The sequence below is a fragment of the Rhinoraja longicauda genome, chromosome 5 (genome assembly GCF_053455715.1).
Source record: "Rhinoraja longicauda isolate Sanriku21f chromosome 5, sRhiLon1.1, whole genome shotgun sequence".
Classification (NCBI taxonomy): domain Eukaryota; kingdom Metazoa; phylum Chordata; class Chondrichthyes; order Rajiformes; family Arhynchobatidae; genus Rhinoraja; species Rhinoraja longicauda.
Window position 1 is genome coordinate 52487972 of NC_135957.1, and position 22750 is coordinate 52510721.

The 22750-nt window shown below is 44.6% G+C and overlaps 1 protein-coding gene across 8 annotated transcripts in view; it reads left to right on the plus strand.

The window, feature by feature from the left end:
* Nucleotides 1–22750, plus strand: part of ptprk (protein tyrosine phosphatase receptor type K) — a 503565-nt gene that overhangs the window by 318622 nt on the left and 162193 nt on the right. For all 8 annotated transcript variants that reach the window (XM_078399543.1, XM_078399544.1, XM_078399546.1 and 5 more), the window contains one exon: nt 19490–19792. In XM_078399543.1, coding sequence (XP_078255669.1) covers nt 19490–19792 — 303 coding nt within the window. The remainder of the gene's footprint in view (nt 1–19489; nt 19793–22750) is intronic.

Sequence of the window (22750 nt, forward strand, 5' to 3'; positions counted from 1 at the left end):
CTTACGGAGTTCATACTTGGCCACCTCGTAGAGTAAAACCTCTGTAACTTAAAAAACATGCGACTAAATCAAATGAAAATATCACGGCCGGTCGTTTGGGAGGTTGGCGATTAAGGCGGTGCGAAAACCGTCGCGCTACTGCTCACCGTTTTGCCGCAATCGCTGTTACGCGCGAACAAATATATCAAATAATTCAGGTCAAACCCAAAAAATATATATATACAAGATCTGAGTTTTAGTAGTATACTAGCAAAGCGGGCCCGTTGGGCCCGTCCCCACACCCCCCATTCTCTCCTCCCCCAGCCCCACTCTTACTCTCCAAATGTGCCCGTTGGGCCCGTCCTCCTGATCTGTGTATGTCAAGTGACCACTATAACTTTCTTTTTTTTTTTTTTCCTAATCAGATGTGCAGCACTTTGGTCAACATGGGTTGTTTTTAAATGTGCTATACAAATATAATGGACTTGACTTGACTTGACTTGACTTGCAATAACAAAACAATCAGTGCTTTTCTGGAAACTTTTCGAAACAATGTAGCCGTCACAAGCTGAAAACTAAATCTGCACCGCAGCGCCCCCCTGAAAAAGTGGGGGGGGGCAGCGCTTTAAAACCTCTGTAACTTAAAAAACACGCGACCAAATTAAATGAAAATATCACGGCCGAGCGAGCGCGAGATTGGCGATTGAGGCGGTGCGAAAACCGTCGCGCTACGGTTCGCCGTTTTGCTGCAATCGCTGTTACGAATATATCAGGCCAAACCACAAAAATATATATATACAAGATCTGAGTTTTAGTAGTATACTAGAACAAGTGTGCCCGTTCAAAGCGGGCCCGTTGGGCCCGTCCCCACACCCCCCCATTCTCTCCTCCCCCAGCCCCACTCTTACTCTCCAAGTGTGCCCGTTGGGCCCGTCCTCCTGATCTGTGTATGTCAAGTGACCACTATAACCTTCTTTTTTTTTTTTTTTCCTAATCAGATGTGCAGCACTTTGGTCAACATGGGTTGTTTTTAAATGTGCTATACAAATATAATTGACTTGACTTGACTTGACTTGACTTGCAATAACAAAACAATCAGTGCTTTTCTGGAAACTTTTCGAAACAATGTAGCCGTCACAAGCTGAAAACTAAATCCTTTTCTGGAAACTTTTCGAAACAATGTAGCCGTCACAAGCCACAAGCTGAAAACTAAATCTGCACCGCAGCGCCCCCCTGAAAAAGGGGGGGGCAGCGCTTTAAAACCTCTGTAACTTAAAAAACACGCGACCAAATTAAATGAAAATATCACGGCCGAGCGAGCGCGAGATTGGCGATTGAGGCGGTGCGAAAACCGTCGCGCTACGGTCCGCGGTTTTGCTGCAATCGCTGTTACGAATATATCAGGCCAAACCACAAAAAAAAATATACACAAGATCTGAGTTTTAGTATTATATAGACTAGAACAAGTGCGCCCGTTCAAAGCGGGCCCGTTGGGCCCGTCCCCACACCCCCCATTCTCTCCTCCCCCAGCCCCACTCTTACTCTCCAAGTGTGCCCGTTGGGCCCGTCCTCCTGATCTGTGTATGTCAAGTGACCACTATAACCCTCTTTTTTTTTTTTTTTCCTAATCAGATGTGCAGCACTTTGGTCAACATGGGTTGTTTTTAAATGTGCTATACAAATATAATTGACTTGACTTGACTTGACTTGACTTGCAATAACAAAACAATCAGTGCTTTTCTGGAAACTTTTCGAAACAATGTAGCCGTCACAAGCTGAAAACTAAATCCTTTTCTGGAAACTTTTCGAAACAATGTAGCCGTCACAAGCCACAAGCTGAAAACTAAATCTGCACCGCAGCGCCCCCCTGAAAAAGGGGGGGGGCAGCGCTTTAAAACCTCTGTAACTTAAAAAACACGCGACCAAATTAAATGAAAATATCACGGCCGAGCGAGCGCGAGATTGGCGATTGAGGCGGTGTGAAAACCGTCGCGCTGTTACGAATATATCAGGCCAAACCACAAAAAAATATATACACAAGATCTGAGTTTTAGTATTAGATAGATAGATAGATAGATAGATAGATAGATAGATAGATAGATAGATAGATAGATAGATAGATAGATAGATAGATAGATAGATAGATAGATAGATAGATAGATAGATAGATAGATAGATAGATGAAAGTACATTCTTACATACTCATGTTGACAGTTGTAGCAATTTGTGATTAATATTTACTGTGTTTGTGATTTCTATGCCTGGAGTATAGAAGGTGATGCATTACAAATTGGAGCCACAAGGGATTGTGTGTGGAGGTGCTCAATTGAAATTAAGTAATAATAGTCCTGTCTAGCCATTCCAAAGTGCAGTTGATGAAGTAAAATCTGTGCTGCACATCTTGCACCCTTTTCAACCTATTACAAATGCTTTGTCTCTTTTATTGTTTGAAAAGCTTTTTCTTAATTGTAAGATAATGTTTGATACACACCCTGAATTTTGAAAATTTTGCCCGGATTTCATTTCTCCCAAAGGCATTCTCAAAGAAATTATTCCACACAACCTTGCTGTGCTTTTCTTTTTGGTTATGTGCCATATTTCAACTTTTAATTTAAACTCTGATGCATGTGTCAGTGGTTTTAGGTGTCAAGCTTTTTAAATCAAACAAATTTATTAGAGCAGAATTCCTCTGATTCTGGGCCTTCGCAACTATTGATTAAATGTGACAGGCATACAAACTGGTAATCCAGCAAAGACCAAGCACAATAAATAATACTGCACAGTGTTTAAAGACTGCAGTGGTAATTCTGTCTCTTTACACTGCTGATTAGTATCTTGCCACTACACTGGCTAAACAGCCTGGACTTTGACAGTTTTATGTTAAGCATTAATGTATCTGTGATAAAACAATCAATATCTAGTTTCCTGAATTAATGAAGTATCATCAGACTATTGCTTATTTTAGCCACAAGGGTGTTATGGATTTTTATTTACAGTTGCGCAAACCATCACAAAATATATTGTAAACTGTATTAATGAAACATATTTTTAAAGCTGCATTCATTTTTTAGAAACTTACAGCTAAAATGGTTTAACTTGGATTTCAAATTCAAGTATATATGTGCTTCTATTTGGGATCAAATTCCCCAATCACCTATTTTCTCTGTTGGCATTGATTTATTTTGTGTAGTGCTGGTCTCTGTCTCCCTAATTAGCTAAACCCAGGACCACAGTGGAACTGAGAAGCAGCATTAATGTATGTAAATTGAAAGTTCAATTGGCAGTTAACAAAATTTGTCAGAAGAGCATCATGTTTTGAAATGTTTTGTTTATTCAAGCAAAATACAAGATTATCAGAGACTGCTGTAATCCTAATTCCATACATTAAAGGAAATGTCAATTAGCCAAGAATTAAGTAAAGATGCTTTGACAATATGAAATAGTTGGCATACATTCTATGAAAAATACTGGATTTATTTTCTTTGCGCAGTAAAGCAACGATTAATGGTTTGAAACTAATTGTTTAAACAATTTGATATGCGCTGTGGAGAAGCCAACCATTGTCCCAATCGGGTGTTAAATATCTATTTGTATTTGATTCTGACTTTGTGATTTGCAGTCACGGTCTTAAATAAATTAATACCCACTACTGCCGACTCATACTGGCCAAATCAATTTAACTTGCATAACCTTCAATCCATCAAATGCTATCCTGTACTATATGCAGCTATGTTCCTACACTTGCTTGGGGACATTGCTTCCCTACTTACAGCTTTTTACAGCAATGTCAGTGGCATTTTGCAACTTGTATGCTAATTAAAAGATGACCTTTGCTGCAGAGGGTTATTACGCACTAGATGTTCAGCTGTTGCACCACGTTTATTAAAATTTTCCAAATCCAACTCAAACTACGAAGAATTCTATGAATAAAAAATACATTAGAGAGGTGGGGGGTGGGGGTCAGTTTGAGACAACAGTTTTATCAAGGGAATATCAAGCAATATAGAATGTGCATAAATTGAATTTATGAATTCATGAACCTCATCACAGAATCAGTATTATACCCTGTTTCTTTATATACACGATAAAGGATAAATAAAGGAAATAGAAAATTGAAGATGGATACACTTGGATGATCATAATATACTGTATGATCACATTTAGAATATTGACTGATTGCATTTCAGTTGGCAAATATGGCCTTTTTGTCTGTTTTAATCAGATTGAGTTTCTGCAACTTTGTTTTCCACATGAATGTTTCTAAAAAGTTACTGATGAACAACAATAATTCTGTAAAATTACTTATTGAAAAAACTGTCAATAAATTGTACAGCCATTTGCCCTATTCTTCTTGGGGCCCGACCACTGCTGAAAGAAGGGGCTGTAAGCAATTACCCATTCAGGTTCCCCTCCCCTAAAGTATGACTCGAGAAGCTGGTGTTCAGGAGCAGGTTAGTTCAGGTATGAGGTTAAAGCCTTGGCCAATTTGAATCGGCTGCTGGGATATGAAGTTATGTACATGGTTCAGTCACTCTTATTTGGTGCAAAGATTGAAAAAGTTTTTTGATAAACATTGCTATCAGATTGGGCAATCGGTTCCAGGTGTACACTTCTGTTTCACATAGCTTCCAGGATTTGGATTCACCAAATACACTGACTACCTTGAGAAGTGGTTATTCACAAAATGCTGGAGCAACTCAGCAGGTCAGGCAGCATCTCAGGAGAGAAGGAATGGGTGACGTTTCGGGTTGAGACCCTTCTTCAGTTTGAAGAAGGGTCTCGATCCAAAACGGCACCCATTCCTTCTCTCCTAAGATGCTGCCTGACCTGCTGAGTTACTCCAGCATTTTGTGAATAAATACCTTTGATTTAGACAATAGACAATAAGTGCAGGAGTATGCCATTCGGCCCTTTGAGCCAGCACCGCCATTCAATATGATCATGGCTGATCATTCTCAATCAGTACCCCGTTCCTGCCTTCTCCCCATACCCCCTGACTCCGCTATCAAAAGCTCTATCTAGCTCTCTCTTGAATGCTAGAATTTAGAAGGATGAGGGGGGATCTTATTGAAACATATAAGATAATTAGGGGATTGGACACATTAGAGGCAGATAACATGTTCCCAATGTTGGGGGAGTCCAGAACAAGGGGCCACAGTTTGAGAATAAGGGGTAGGCCATTTAGAACGGAGATGAGGAAGAACTTTTTCAGTCAGAGGGTGGTGAAGGTGTGGAATTCTCTGCCTCAGAAGGCAGTGGAGGCCAGTTCGTTGGATGCTTTCAAGAGAGAGCTGGATAGAGCTCTTAAGGATAGCGGAGTGAGGGGGTATGGGGAGAAGGCAGGAACGGGGTACTGATTGATAGTGATCAGCCATGATCGCATTGAATGGCGGTGCTGGCTCGAAGGGCTGAATGGCCTACTCCTGCACCTATTGTCTATTGTCTATTGTCTATTGTCTAATTGACCTCCACTGCCTTCTGAGGCAGAGAATTTCACAGATTCACAACACTCTGACTGAAAACGTTTTTCCTCATCTCCGTTCTAAATGGCCTACCCCTTATTCTGAAACTGTGGCCCCTTGTTCTAGACTCCCCCAACATTGGGAACATGTTTCCTGCCTCTAACGTGTCCAACCCCTTAATAATCTTATACGTTTCGATAAGATCCCCTCTCATCCTTCTAAATTCCAGTGTATACAAGCCTAGTCGCTCCAGTCTTTCAACATAGGACAGTCCCGCCATTCCGGGAATTAACCTAGTAAAGCTACGCTGCACGCCCTCAAAAGCAAGAATATCCTTCCTCAAATTTGGAGACCAAAACTGCACACAGTACTCTAGGTGCGGTCTCACTAGGGCCCTGTACAACTGCAGAAGGACCTCTTTGCTCCTATACTCAACTCCTCTTGTTATGAAGGCCAACATTCCATTGGCTTTCTTCACTGCCTGCTGTACCTGCATGCTTCCTTTCAGTGACTGATGCACTAGGACCCCCAGATCTCGTTGTACGTCCCCTTTTCCTAACTTGACACCATTCAGATAATACTCTGCCTTCCTATTCTTACCACCAAAGTGGATAACCTCACACTTATCCACATTAAACTGCATCCGCCATGCATCCGCCCACTCACACTACCTGTCCAAGTCACCCTGCAACCTCATAGCATCTTCCTCACAGTTCACACTACCACCCAGCTTTGTATCATCTGCAAATTTGCTAATGGTACTTTTAATCCCTTCATCCAAGTCATTAATGTATATTGTAAATAGCTGCGGTCCCAGCACTGAGTCTTGCGGTACCCCACTAGTTACTGCCTGCCATTCTGAAAGGGACCCATTTATCTCCACTCTTTGCTTTCTGTCTGTCAACCAATTTTCTATCCATGTCAGTACTCTACCTCCAATACCATGTGCTCTAATTTTGTCCACTAATCTCCTATATGGAACCTTGTCGAAGGCTTTCTGAAAGTCAAGGTACACCACATCCACCGGCTCTCCCCTGTCAATTTTCCTAGTTACATCCTCAAAGAATTCCAGAAGATTAGTCAAGCATGATTTCCCCTTCGTAAATCCATGCTGACTCGGAACGATCCTGTTACTACTATCCAAATGCTCCGCAATTTCGTCTTTTATAATTGACTCCAGCATCTTCCCCACCACTGATGTAAGACTAACTGGTCTATAATTTCCCGTTTTCTCTCTCCCTCCTTTCTTAAAAAGTGGGACAACATAAGCTACCCTCCAATCCACAGGAACTGATCCTGAATCTATAGAACAATGGAAAATGATCACCTATGCGTCCACAATTTCTAGCGCCACCTCCTTAAGTACCCTGGGATGCAGATCATCAGGCCCTGGGGATTTATCAGCCTTCAATCCCATCAGTCCACCCAACACCATTTCCTGCCTAATGTGGATTTCCTTCAGTTCCTCCGACACCCTAGGATCTCTTGCCACTAGAACATCTGGGAGATTGCTTGTATCTTCCTTGGTGAAGACAGATCCAAAGTACCGGTTCAACTCGTCTGCCATTTCCTTGGTCCCCATAATAAATTCCCCTGCTTCTGTCTTCAAGGGACCCACATTTGTCTTGACTATTTTTTTCCTCTTTACATACCTAAAAAAGCTTTTACTATCCTCCTTTATGTTATTGGCTAGTTTACCCTCATACCTCATCTTTTCTCCCCGTATTGCCTTCTTAGTCATCTTCTGTTGCTCTTTAAAAGAGTCCCAATCCTCTGGCTTCCCACGCTTCTTTGCTTTGTTATACTTCTTCTCTTTTATTTTCATGCTGTCCTTGACTTCCCTTGTCAGCCACGGGTGCCTCTTACTCCCCTTGGAATCTTTCCTCCTCTTTGGGATTTGTACCAGCATCTGCAGATATTTTCTTACACTACCTTGAGAAGCGGTGTCAACATTCAAGGAACCTCGTATAATTCACAGTAATTTACTTGAAGTTGGTTATTGCTGAAAGCAGTAGCTCATGTCAAGTATCCATCCTAACTGCTCTCCATCACGAGGCAGTACCCAGGTTACGATAGGGTTCCTGTCCTGAAAACTGTTCGTAACCTGAACAGTTAGTTAGCTGGAAATGAACAAAAAGCAGTAAGTGGGAGAGGGTGGCAGAAACAGCTGTGACAGGAGAGCCAGCAGATACAGGAGGAGCTGCTGCCAGCCGGCTTCACTGACTCTGAGTTAGTGAGTCTGCTCGGCTTGAACCAGCCCTTAATTATTGAAGCTCAGATTGGGGGTGGAGCTGGAGATAAGGCAGACGGAAATGTCCCATTACCACGATGGAGAAGATACCTGGAGCCCCACGGCAGCAGGTAAATCCATCCCAATCAATCCTGCCGAAGCATCCTCATCTATCCCGTTGGCCTCCCAATGTACAGGGCTTCCATAGGTTAGGCATTAGTAGCCCTAAAGGTTGACTGGTATTCAACCTTTTTTGTGCCAGTGTTTGTCAAAGCAACAGAACTAGAAACCCAAACTATTAGACATTAACCACCTTGGTGGGAAGGAAGAGTAAGTGCTGCATGATCCCACAGAACCATAGAGCAGTGCAGCATGGAGATAGGCCCTTTGGCCCACCTAATTGAATTGAATTGAATACATTTTAGTAGCCAAGTATGTATACATACAAGGAATTTGCCTTGGTGTTTAGCTCGCAAGTAACAACACGACATACAGTAACCAATTAAGAATAAAACATTATAATTTAAACATGTGAAGAATGAAATAAAATACCAGAGCAAAAGGAGGCTACAGACTCGGTTGTTGAATAGGGCTACTGTTTGTGGAAAAAAAGCTGTTTTTGTCTCTGCCTGTGGCGGTTTTGACAGTCCAGAGTCGCCTTCAGGAGGGAAGTGCTTCAAGGAGTTTGTGGCCAGGGTGAGAGGGGTCAGAGATGATCTTACCCGCTCACTTCCTGGCCCTTGCAGTGTACAGTTTGTCGATGGGGGGAAGGTTGCAGCCAACAACCTTATTGGCGTATTGAACGATGCGCTGCAGCCTCCGGATGTCATGCCTGGTGGCTGAGCCAAACCAGACCATGATGGAGAAGGTGAGGACAGACTATGATGGCAGTATAAAACTGGACCATCATTGCCTGTGGCAGATTGTGTTTTCTTAGCTGCCGCAGGAAGTACCTCCTCTGTTGGGCCTTTTGACTGTGGAGTCGATAGTGGTCTCCCATTTAGGGTCCCTGGGAAGATGGTTCCAAGGAACTTAAATGACTTCACAGATATCTGTCAGGAAGTTGGTGATCCACTGACAGAGGGGTTCAGGCATGGTCAACTGGGAGTTTGGAGTGTAGTAGCTCTGGCACAATGGTGTTGAATGCAGAGCTAAAATCCACAAACAAAATCCTTGCATAGGTCCCCTCGCAGTCTAAGTGCTGGAGGATGAAGTGCAGGCCTAGGGTCCACTGATCTATTGGCCTGGTATGCAAACTGCAGGGGGTCCTGCAGTGGGGTTGTTGTGGGTGGGGAAGGGTCCAGTCTTTGCCGACTGGAGTCAGGCTCTGAGTAGGTGTGAAGTGGTGATTATCCATGTTAACCAAGTTTGGCTTAGTGGGCAAGTCTCATTTGGCCCAGAGCACAATAAACCCTTCCCATCCATTTGTCTGTACAAATGTATTTTAAAAGTCATAATATGTGGGCAGATAGCTCCATAGCTCCCATTGATAGTTCATTGCAGATGCGGACTCCTCTTGCAGTGAAAAGGTTAGACAATAGTCAATAGGTGCAGGAGGAGGCCATTCGGCCCTTCGAGCCAGCACCACCATTCAATGTGATCATTGCTGATCATTCTCAATCAGTACCCCGTTCCTGCCTTCTCCCCATACCCCCTGACTCCGCTATCCTTAAGAGCTCTGTCTAGCTCTCTCTTGAATGCATTCAGAGAACTGGCCTCCACTGCCTTCTGAGGCAGAGAATTCCACAGATTTACAACTCTCTGACTGAAAATGTTTTTCCTCATCTCCGTTCTAAATGGCCTACCCCTTATTCTTAAACTGTGGCCCCTGGTTCCGGACTCCCCCAACATTGGGAACATGTTTCCTGCCTCTAACGTGTCCAACCCCTTAATAATCTTGGTTGCCCATAATAATATGGTTGCCCATAATGCCCTTCTTAAATTCCTCTCCTCTCACCTTGAGTTTATGTCCTCTAGTATTAGAATCCTCTCCCCTGTGAAAAAGACTGAGTGTTCACTTTATCCATGTTCCTTATCACTTTTTGCACCTTAATAAAGTTACTGCACACCTCCTGCACTTTAATGAAAGTCCATTCCTATCCAACCTCTTCCTACAACTGAAACCTGCAACCCCAGATTACATCCTGGTGAATCTCTTTTGCATTCTTTCCATCTTAATATCATTCTTCCTAGAGTTTGGCGGCCAGCTACTCACATTACTCCAAGTGTGATCTCACCAATGACTTGTACAGCGGCGTCATTATGGGACGACCTTTGTACTTAGTACCCTTCCAATGAAGGCAAGCGTGCCAAACACCTCCCGCAACACAGTCCACCTGATTAGCCACTTTTTTGTAAAACATGCACCAGTTTTCCCAGATCCCTCTGTTCTGCAACACTCTCCAAGGCTCTCCCATTTACTTGTATATATCCTGCCCTTGTTTGACATACTAAAATGTAACCCCTCACTTATGTCATAGTTAAATTGCATTTGCCATCCGTTCACCAACCTTCCTAATTGAGATGTTGTTGTAAACATCACAGTCTACTTTATCACTGTAGATCAGTGCATGTTCCTTTAACATAGTGACCTCACCACTACTAACCACTCCCCATTGTCTTTGGTATAATTGTAACTTCCCCACCTCCAGCTCGCTCTCTAGTGCCAGTGATGACCACGGACAGCTAGGGCATAATGTATGTGCAGTGTTATGAATAAACTTATATATAGTAAAGGACTCTGCCTACGAGTGGCATCCTTTTACATGGTGTCAGATCGGTAGACTTGCGCCTCCTGTTTATCGGTTTTTTATTTTATTATTTGTTTCTCCCAATTGTGTCCCCTCCTTCCACTTTGCCATGTCTTCCTCGTGTCGTCGTCCGGACACGCTCGTTTTCGATGAGGACATCGTGCACCGCTGGACTGTCTTCCAGCGGGACTACGAACACTATATAGCCATTGCCCATCCTGATGCGACTGCTGCGATAAAAGCCCACCTGCTCCTCAACCTGGCTGGTCCGGAGGCAATGGAACGCTATGCGTCGTTCCAATTCGTCCCTCCAGAGGACCGCAACGACCCGGTATGTCTCATTGCTAAGTTCACTGCCCTGTGCGACATACCCACCAACAATATCATCGAACGTTTTAAATTTTTCTCGCGGCGTCAGACTCCAGGGGAGCACGTTGACGCCTTTATTGCATCCTTAAGACATATGGCTCGGCGGTGCCGCCTCCAAACGATTACACCCGACGAGATGATCAGGGACGTCCTGGTCAACGGTCTCCTAAACTCTAGGCTGCGGGATGAGCTCCTAATGAAGCCTGACCTGTCGCTTACGGACGCAATACATGCCGCACGAATGGCCTCTGCTGTTGGCTCAGTATCCCGGCCGGCCCCCCAGGACATAAATTTCACCAGCCGCCGGCGATTGAATGACCCACAGCCCAGGGTCGCCCCCTCCGCGCCCACTATGGCCACCCCTCGCAGATGCCCAAACTGCAACTTCTCGTCACACAGGTATAACATTTGCCCAGCGCAGGGCAAAACTTGTAATTCATGTGGGAAGCAGAACCATTTTTCTGCAGCCTGTCGTTCTCGTGGGAGACCTGTCCCTGCTCCTAGAGGGAGTCTAAACAACCTTGCAAGCGATAACGCAACCGGTTCCCGGTACCAACATGAGGTCCTCGATGGCTCAGATACGACTTCCTCCCATGGAGACTCTCTGGTGTTTTCGCTCTTGGGAGCACCTGCATTGATAACGGATCCATCCGTGCAAGTTACAGTCAATGGACACTCCTTCCCTGCCAAGGTCGACACTGGGGCGTTTGCCAATGTTATGTCTGTGGGCCTCTTCCAGCAGATAAATTCGGGGGAGAGGGTTACTCCTGACAACTCCCGCCTCCATGCCTATGGGGGAGGCGTTCTGATTGCCGTGGGAAAGGCAACGGTTGTCTGTACTGTTCTGGATACCTCTCGGCCCCTCACGTTCCTCCTGCTAGCATCTGAAAACGTCACCCTGCTGGGCGCCCGTGCATGCCAGGACTTTGGTTTGGTCTCATTTCACCGCGACATCCACCTGGTGCAGGCCCCCATGGACCCCCTGGTCGAGTACCCTGACCGATTTGATGACGTCCTGGGGAAGCTGCCCTGTGCCTACAAGATCGTTGTGGACCCGGGGGTCGACCCAGTGGTCAGACCGGCCCACCGTGTGTCTTTTGCCATGAAGGGCCGCGTGGAGTCCACACTACGTGGCATGGTGGACTTGGGCATCCTCAAGGAGGTGAGTGCCCCCACCCAGTGGGTCTCCACCATGGTGGTCGCTGCCAAGAAGGACGCGAGCGAGATCAGGATCTGTATCAACCCCAAGGACCTGAACCTGGCTATTAAACGCCCGCACTACCCCATGCGGACGGTGGAGGACGTCGCGGCACAGGTCGGTCCAGCCACAGTTTTCTCGGTCCTGGATGCCAAGAGCTCCTTTTGGCAGATCCCGCTGGACGCACGTTCCTCCTTCCTGACCACCTTCAGCACACCGTTCGGCAGGTTCCGTTTCCTCCGCATGCCTTTTGGTATCAACTCGGCAAGCGAGGTTTTTCAGCGTACGATGGAGCAGCTGTTTGCTGGGTTGCCGTGCGCCATCATCGTGGATGACATCCTGGTGTACGGGAGGGACATTGCTGAGCATGACCGACACCTCCGCCAAGTCCTGGACAAGGCTCGTGAGATAAACCTCAAGCTTAATCGAAGGAAGTGTCGGTTCCGCGTTGCGGAAGTCACCTACGTAGGCCACGTTTTCACGGCGGGGGGCCTGAAGCCAGACCCCGAGAAGACGGCGGCGATCACCGAAATGCCCGCTCCCACTGACGTGCCCGGCCTGCAGCGCTTCCTGGGCATGGTCAACTACCTGGGTAAGTTCATACCCGACCTCAGCGAACTAAGTGCCCCCCTGAGAGAGCTGACCAAGAAGGACAATGCCTGGGTCTGGCTCCCTCACCACCAATCGGCCTTCGTAGCCCTGAGGTCCAGACTCGCGCGGACCCCGACTTTGCGGTTTTTCGACTTAAACAGGCCAATTGTCCTCACCTGCGATGCATCTCGGTTCGGCCTGGGTGCTGCCTGCCTGCAGCTCTACGACGACCGACAGCTGCCCGTCTCCTATGCCTCTCGAACAATGACCCCTGCTGAACAGCGCTACGCGCAGATTGAGAAGGAGCTCCTTGCCGTGGTGTTCGCTTGCTCCAAGTTCAGAGACTACGTTCTGGGAAAAACTTTCACCATCGAAACTGACCACCAGCCGCTGGTCTCGATTTTAAACAAGCCCATCCACGCAGCATCGTCCCGCCTGCAGCGAATGATGCTGCAGCTGCAGCGTTTTCAATTCGAAATCGTGTACCGCAAAGGCAAGGAGATGTTCGTGGCAGACACTCTGTCCCGCGCCCCACTACCTTCCATTTCCCGCCATCCGTACGAATCGGCGGACCTGATGGTGTTGAACGTCAACATTGTTCCATCTTGGCAGCTGCAGTCCCTGGTCACACACACTGCCGCGGATCCGGACCTCCAACAGCTTGCGGGCGTCATCCGCCGTGGCTGGCCTGAACGACGGTCTTCCCTGCCGGCTGGTGCCGTGCCCTACTTCCTGGTTCGGGATGAACTGGTGCTGCACGCGGGTGTGGTGGTGAAGGGTCACAAGGTTGTGGTGCCGGCTGCGCTGCGCGATCACTACTTCCACACCGCCCACAACGGACACCCAGGGGTGGAGGCCACGTTATCCCAGGCCCAAGCACAGTTTTACTGGCCTGGCATGGTCAAGGAGATCCGGGACAGGGTCTCCGCCTGCGCTGCCTGCAACAGCCTATTACCTCATCAGCAGCGTCAGCCTCTCCTGCAGCAGCCGGCTCCCGAGTTGCCGTGGACGGCTGTTGCCGCCGATATTTTCGAGTGGCGTGGCAAACACTACCTGGTCCTGGTGGACTCCTACTCAAGCTGGTTCGAGGTGGACCTGCTGCCGTCCCTCACGTCTGCTGCGGTCATCGGGAAGCTTCGCCGCCACTTCTCGACCTTTGGTTCCCCGGCATCTCTCCAGTCCGACAACGGCAGCCAGTTTACCAGCGCGGAGTTTGCTGTTTTTGCAAATCGCTGGAACTTCCGCCACATCACCAGCAGCCCCGAGTACCCGCAAAGCAACGGACTTGCAGAGCGCGCTGTCCGCAGCGCTAAGGAGCTGATGGAACGTTGCCGGCTTGACAGTTCGGACTTGTACCTTGCCCTCCTCAACCTCCGCAACATCTCCCGGGACCCCGCGCTCGGTTCCCCTGCGCAGCGCCTCCTGTCCCGCACCACTAGACCCCCCATCCCCGTCTCCCAGCAATCCCTGAAACCCACGGCTCGGAGCCCTGCCGCTGTCAGGGAGCGCATCACTGAGAAGCAGCTCATTCGGAAGCGCTCCTTCGACAAATCGTCCCGTCCCCTTCCACCTTTGTTCGCTGGCCAGGTTGTCCGGATGGAGTCGTCCTCCGGCCACCACCGGCTGGCCGTGGTCGTCGGCAATGCTGACTCTCCACGGTCGTACCTGGTCAACTACGAGGGTACCGTGTACCGTCGTACCCGCCAGCACCTGATGCTGGTAAACGAACCTGCACCGCCCCCCGCGATCCCGTATTCGCCTCCCGTCCACTACAAGGTGCCTGATGTGCCTCCTGCTCCGGTACATCCGCAGTCGCCCCAGCTACCTACCCTTCCCTCGCCTGTGCGTGCATCGCTTCCCAGTCCTCCTCCTTCCCCTGGTTCCCCGGCCTCTGTACCCGCACCCGTTCATGCTGCTCCTTCGACCGGCGGGGATGGTGGGTTGCGCACCCGCTCTGGGAGAGTGGTCAGGCCGCCTGTCCGGTACGGTGTGTACGAGTAGTCTGTTTGTAGTTTGAGCCTAGCGCATGAGCCGTGGTCACTTTGTTTCCAAGAGGAAGGATGTAGATCAGTGCATGTTCCTTTAACATAGTGACCTCACCACTACTAACCACTCCCCATTGTCTTTGGTATAATTGTAACTTCCCCACCTCCAGCTCGCTCTCTAGTGCCAGTGATGACCACGGACAGCTAGGGCATAATGTATGTGCAGTGTTATGAATAAACTTATATATAGTAAAGGACTCTGCCTACGAGTGGCATCCTTTTACAATCACTAATTTTGATTTTATCTGTAAATTCACAAACAATGTTAACCACATTTTTCATCCAGATTATTAATGTACATTATGAACAGCAGTGGATCCAATGACTCCTGTGGCACTCCAATTCACATGCCTGATTGGAAAAGTGGAAGCTGCCCTCGGTTGCCCACCATCCAGCTTAGTCCCGCTAAGTCAATAGCCAAAACTAGAGGTGCCTATTTTGCACTGTGCATCCACAGCAAGGACATGGGTTTGATGCGCAGTGGATCAAAAGATGATATGGGCCAACATATTTTTCTTAATTAGAGATAACATTAGAATTAAGAAGAGTGTATTCTGTGCTTTTCTCAGTTCACATCAGTGCATGAATATATGTAAACAATGAGTGTATGAGATTTTGTAACGAGTCAGGTTGCAGGAATTATCTCTGCTTAAATGAAGATGCATATCATTCTGATTTCAAAAGATTAGCAGCAGGTCTGGGAGCTTTCTATGTTTGCCAGGTGATTTGAAATGCGTGTAAACACAGTGGCATCCCCTCATACTGTGATGACCAGATGTCCGCTAATACCATGATGTCACTTAAAAATCAGGATCTGTCTATAATTATAGGAAAGATTATGACATTTTAATGCAAATATGTCAAAGTGGTTGTACAAATGTTAGTGCTTTTATGGAGAAGAATAGCACTGTAATGCATATGATAAACAATAATTAATAATTAGTGTCAGTTTTGTAAGTTGCAGATAAGTTGTGCAATTAGTGTAATTAGTATCCAGTATGGCTAGCTGGCAAGATAGATCACACTCCAGATTTTGTTGACTTGTTTTTAGTATGATGTATAGGATAATTTAGCAGCTTTGAACATTTCATATGCAACAGCTGTGGGGGCCTCATGCTTGGTCTTTGGCATCTGTCAGCACAGTTTCAAAATGTTTAACACTGATAGGGCTCTCAATTTAGAATTTTTCCCTTAATGGCTAATAAATCTTGCCACTGTATTCATTGGTATGCTGGAGGTGTATTAAAAAAGCACTTTGAAACTTAAGATAAATTAACTGATGAAGAGGCCTTCATCATGAGGTCTGTAGAGATTTCTATGAGCCTGTGCAGGAACGAAGTTCAAAAATTGTCTTCAAATAGATTCCTTTTCTATGAAAATAATGCTGTACATAATTGTAAGAACTTCATATCATATCATATCATATATATACAGCCAGAAACAGGCCTTTTCGGCCCTCCAAGTCCGTGCCGCCCAACGATCCCCGCACACCAACACTATCCTACACACACTAGGACCTATTACAAGCATGAGGTGCAATAGTAATTTTACAAAGAAATAAATAAATAAATGGTATCAGGACCTGGTAACGGGAGGTAAAACAACAAAACAGACTTGGTTGGTAGTCCCCTTCCTGCGGAGTTTAATGTTATAATAGAGCGATTGTTTCTACTTTTTTTTTTTTTTTTTTTTTCTTTCTTTTCTAGGGTCTACTTTCTTACTTTACTTCCTTCTCTAACTTCTTTTCCAAGGGGCTTTCTTTTCCCAACACTCTCTTGCACTTCACGACTCTTGCGCACTTTCTTTCTTTACTTCTTTACTTCTATCTTTTTCTTAAAGCTCAAAAAAAGGAAGCGGTATAAAAAATGTATTAAGATATACCTGTTGTATTATTGTAATTTACCGTACTTTTAATAAAAAAAAAAAAAAAAAAAAAAAAAAAAAAAAAATTGTCTTCAAATAGATTCCTTTTCTATGAAAATAATGCTGTACATAATTGTAAGAACTTCATATCATATCATATCATATATATACAGCCAGAAACAGGCCTTTTCGGCCCTCCAAGTCCGTGCCGCCCAACGATCCCCGCACACCAACACTATCCTACACACACTAGGGACAATTTTTACATTTACCCAGCCAATTAACCTACATACCTGTACGTCTTCCAGATACTATTGGACAGGCAACCGGCATTTAGCTTCACCCTTCATGTGACATTGACAGCAGCTTGCAAAATTTGAAATATCTAGTCAAATATTTGCAACCTCATCATCAAAGATTTCAAGCACCATTTTAATTCATCATGCTGTCCTATTTTCCCAGTGACGCAATGAGAGAGCTATTGCCTCACAGTGCCAGAAACCTGACTTCTGGTGCTGTGGTGTTTGCACATTCTTTCTGTGACCATGTGGATTTTCTTCGGGTGCTCCAGATTTCTCCCACATTCCAAAGACGTACAGTTTTGTAGGTTAATTGGCCTCTATAAATTGCTCCTTGTGTGTTGGAAGTGGATGTGAAACTAGGATAACATAGAGTTTTCGAGGCCAGGATCACTTTTCTCAACCTGCAAGATATTCAGCGACTGAGTATCCACAGTTTCATAGGATAGAAGATGAGCAAGGACTCTGAGTGAAGAAATTTCTCCTCATTTGTCTTCTGGAATAACCTTATCTCTCGGCACCCTCCTACGCACCCAGCCCCAGTTGGTGGCAATCAAACATGCCATTTCCAAACTCATCAGGGTTGGATCTTCCAGTGAAATTACTTTTCGTTCTTCTAAATAGCATAGGATCTCTCCCCATCCTTGATACCTTCTGAAAGAAAAATGCTGGCATCCCAAGAGTCAATGAGTTGCTCGGCACAAAGAATTCCCATGAAAGTAAAGTGCGATTATTTTTGCTAATTATACATTTGTTTCCATAATCTGTGTATTACCTGCAGTTCCTTCCTACACATTGGTAAGGCAAGCATTTATTGTCCATCCATAATTGAAGAAGTGGTGGTGAGTCATCACGTTAAACCAACTGAAGTCATTCTGTGCTGTGCAGGACACTTCTGGATTGAGAGCAAGCAACGAAGACAAACTAGGAAGTCACTGTAATGTGCACCTTGAGAGGATCACACGGATGGTTCTGTTTTCCTGTACCTACAGGCCTTGTCCTCCTTAGGAGAAGTGGTTGTAGGTACAAATGGTGCTATTAGGGTAGCCCAGGTGACTCTCAGCAATGACTTTGTAGATCAGACACACTATGCAGTCAGTGTCTGTTTACTGATGGTGGAGGGAGTGAGTAATTGATGCGGTACCAATCAAGTGAGATGTTTTGTTCTGCCTAGTGTCAGTCTTTTTAAGAATTGATGGAACTGTATTCATCCAGATATTCCTTTGTTTGAAAGCCTGTGGTGTCAGGTGCTTCATATTGAATAAAAATAATGTTAAAACAATCCTGGTGAAAATTATACCGAAGCAACACATGGGATGCAACTATGAAAAAACCTTGCCCCACTGAACAAAGCTGTTTAAACAATAAAGAACTTATATATTTGTGCTATTTTATTTTAATTTTCCAAATTGGAAAACAATATCTGAAGGCATATTTATTTTCTTCTTGTATGTTGGAATAACCTGTTTAGTACAGGTTATGAAAAAATATGGTTTATTATTATTAATGGTTGGATGTGGGAAAGGGTGTTTTTGGATCCAAGAGACACAAGAAATTTGATTGCAACCCTGAGATTTACCACAATTTTATGATGTAAAGGGACCAGGAATAAAAACTGAAGAATAATGAATGTCAGATTATTTTGTTGAACAGTAAAGAAATGCAATTGATATGCCTTGCTCAGATGAATGTACTTCAATAATATGATAGTGTCACTTCTGCAGCAGTCATGCCTTGCAGCAAATTTCTAGTTTAATTTCTAATACCACTTTGTCCTGCAATATTCTAAATCCTAAACCTAATACAACATGTACATTATTAGGTTCGTGGATGATATATATTTCAATCCAGTATCATTTCAATAACATTTGATGGGAGTGCAAAAATAATAGGTTCGCTTGGGTAGCTTCCAACTTAACAATATGAACATTGAATTATCCAATTTCATCCCAACATTGACCTGTCCAAAATATCCAAAAGACTCTCCTCCCCATGTGCCCATCTGGAAGTGCACCCATTTCTCCCGTCCCGCTCCCCTTTCACCTATATTCCTTCCTCTGGTTTCACAATTTGCCCTTCTTCTATCCTTATCTCACACCTTTTATCTTTTCACCTCTGGCCTTTGTCCAACCATCTCCCTATCAAAAACTCCCCTTACCTGTATTCACCTATATTTTGCCCAGCTTTGTCCTGCTTTACAGGTCTCTCCCCCACACCACACCCCCACCACAATTAGTCTGAAGAAGGGTTCCGACCCGAAACGTCACCTATCCATGTTCACCAGAGATACCACCTGGCCTGCCGAGTTGCTCCAGCACTTTGTGTCTTTTTGTGTAAACCAGCATCTCCAGTTGCTTGCTTCTATCTGAATAGACTTGCGTGATCAGAGGACCAGGCTCAGTAAACATGTCTGACATTTGCATAGTTTATTTATTTATTCGTGTCATCACACAACTGTTTGCCAACAGTGGGCAAATAGTGAGTTTAAGTGGCTTGTTGTTTTTCTGTATATAGATGATGTTTTGAATTGACTTATTGAAATGAGTTATCCTGAGCATTCTGTTGTCTATCCTTTAACAGGCATTTGAGCATGAGTGTTTTGTTTAAAACTTGTCTTTCAAAAAATTTCCGTTGAATATGTGATGCAAGTGAATATTTTAATTTATGGCTCCTAAAATGTATACATTTTGTTTTCCTGAATAGAACCCATGAAGTCACCAAAAAGCCTAAAAATATCAGAGATATATGCCAGACATCTTGCTCTTGAGTTGGATTCACTGGGCTACAATGTAACACGCTGCCACACATTTAACATCACTGTATGCTATCACTACTTCGTGGGCCACAATGAAAGCAAAGCCCGGTGCGTGGAGATGGATCAAAAGGCATCTCTCCACACCATTCGGAATCTGCCACCGTACACAAACATCAACATCAAAATGATTCTGACAAATCCAGAAGGAAGAAAAGAAGGTGAAGAGGTTATCATTCAGACAGATGAAGACGGTAAATATTATGACTTACATCGTTTGTCACAGTTATAGTCAAAAATATGTTCATTCTGCTAACTTTCAGTCGTGCTCAGTGAATTGGGAAATTAACTAATTTCAGAGGCAGTTTTTACAGTATTGTGCATCGTCAATCTTTCTTGCGAAAAGAATAATGGTCTGAAAATTCTACAGCATCCGTAAAGCCATGTTAGATAGACTTGGCAGTGGGATAGCAATGACATTCTGAGCACAATAGAACAGACTCTGCAGACTGGTATTTGGTATTGCGAGATTGGGTTTGATGACATTGGATGAACGCATGCTATCAGGCTGCTGACCTTTGTGCTGTTACTCAATTGGGTGGGGGGTTGGAACTGAGAGGGGAGGGCAGTAGTGGGATATGATGGGTGGATGGATTAATAGAGAGATCATAAATCAGAGTGTTTTGGAAGGCATGAAACCTAATGCTGTGGTGACTGGGGGAAGAAACATCAGTCTATTGTTGGAGTTGGTGAGAAAACCATCAGTGTCTCATTCTACCTGTGGGAGGATTCAAATGATTTTTCATTGAGTCAAGATGGGTGGTCGGGTTATTGAAAATGGATCAGTGACTGACCCTTTGAGTCGGTGATGGAGATAAACAGAGCATTGTTTCTTGAGTGAGTTGTTGGGTGTGGATTAGGACCGTTGGGTGTCAGATAGAGAGTTTTTCAGGACATTGTGGGAGCTGGGTCTTGAGGCAGAGTGGGGAATTAGCAGACAGGGTTCTCAGTATGGAATGCATGGGATTAGCCTGAGTTTGCCTTTCCCAGAACTATCACAAGATCCAGGTTATCCTGCAAAGTTCCAAAATGAGCATTGTTGCAAAATGAATGTATCCCTTGCACTGCAGATGGGATAATCACCTCAGGGGTACAAAGATATCTCACAATTGCCAAATATCCAGAGTGATGTTTAAAGATCCTAAAATGATCATTTTGTATCACACAACAGAAGAAAATTTTCTGCAACATGACTCTGAAGCGAAGTGTATTACAATTTAATTTCTAGGCTGGACATTCTTAAAATGAATTCTGGATATTTGATGCATTGCAGTCATCAATAAATGTGATTACTTGTTAGATTGGCTAAGGCTTAAAATTATAGACAAAAACCTATTGACAACATTTTTAAAAAATAGGTGATGTTGAAATACAATAATGGCCAACCAGCATTTGAATTAAGTGAACCCTTTAGTGAACCTGTCGCTATACCTCCTCCCTCAGGGACCCCGACAGTCCTTTCAGGTTAGGCAGAAGTTCACTTGCACCTCCTCCAACTTCATCTACTGTATTCGTTGTTGTTCAAGATGTGGACTCTTATACATCGGCGAGACCAAACGCAGACTGGGCGGACGGAACACCTCGCTCAGCCTGCGTGAACCAACCTGATCTCCCAGTTGCTGGACACTTTAATTCTCCTTCCCATTCCTACACAGAACTTTCTGTCCTCGGTCTCCTTCATTGTCAGAGTGAGACTAAATGCAAATTGGAGGAACAGCATCTCATATTTTGCTTGGACAGCTCACAGCCCTGTGGTTTGAATATTGATTTCTCTCACTTCAGGTAGCCCCGGCATTCCCTCTTTCTCTATCTCTCCCCCACCCAAGTCGCACTAGCTTCTCATTTTCACCCTACAAAACAGCTTACAATGGCCTGTTTCCTTTATCATCGTTACTTTTTTGCATATCTTTCAGTCATTGTTCTCTATCTCTCCACGTTGTCTATATTTCTCATTTCCCTTATCCCTAACCAGTGTGAAGAAAGGTCTCGACCCGAAACGTCACCCATTCCTTCTCTCCAGAGATGCTGCCAGTCTCACTGAGTTACTCCAGCTTTTTGTGTCTAACCCTTTATAGAAGTTAGGGAACTGACCACAGGAATACTTCATTATATATTGTGAATATTTGAAAAGTGGTCTTATGCTACAGAAAACTGGCAAATACGTAGTTATCGGCAGGAACTAAAAATGGTTTTGATTTTCAACTGGAGTTTGGTGCTTTAGCCTGTGGTCTTTTAATATAGCCCATTCCTTCCCTTCTCACTCCGGTCACAGCACAAACACAAGCAGTCTTATAGCATGAGCCATATAACAAAGATGTTCAAGCAGGTGACCAAAATCCTGGTCAAAGTTTGTTAAATGGAATATTTTAAAGAAAGGAAAAAGAGAGGCAATGTTTGGGGGCACAGCAGCAGAATCTACATACAGCAGTTACAGAGCAATTAATCGAAAGATGATCAAGACACCAGAATTACAAAAATGTTTTGGAGTGTTACGCAGCTGGAGAAAGTTATGGATAATAGGGGTACTTGAATACAAACTGGGGCATTTTAACATTGTGGGTTAGTTTAACCAAGGATCAAAGGACTTGCTGTGAGATAGGACATAAACAATAGAGTTTGAATGATCAAAGTCTGGATATCAAGCCTGATAACACAGAATCAGTGAGTGTGTGTCATTGATTGGATCGACTAGAATGGACACAGTTGTATTGAGCTAGATAGTAGATAAATTCTGAAGCAGAATGACATATTAATAAAGTTAAAATTTGCAAAGAGTGGATCACATTTGGGTTGAGGTCATAATGATGCTGTAACTGGGGGGGGAAACGATAGGGGGAAGGAAGTATGAAATTGACGGGGAGTTCTGCTGGATCTGGAGACAGATGCATTTTATCCCAGAGAGAATTACTTGTCTGTAATATTTCCATTGCACTTTACAGTTCAATTAATTGAACAACTTTCTGGTTTGAAAAAAATGACACAAGGTGCTGGAGTAACTTAGCAGATTAGTCAGCATCTCTGGAGATCATGGACAGGTGACGTTTTGGGTTGGGACCCTTCTTCAGACTTACTGGTTTAAGATCTTTGCTGGAAGTGGTACACTGTATTGCAAGTGGAGTTGTTTTGAAGTTCATCTCAGCTAATCATTTGTG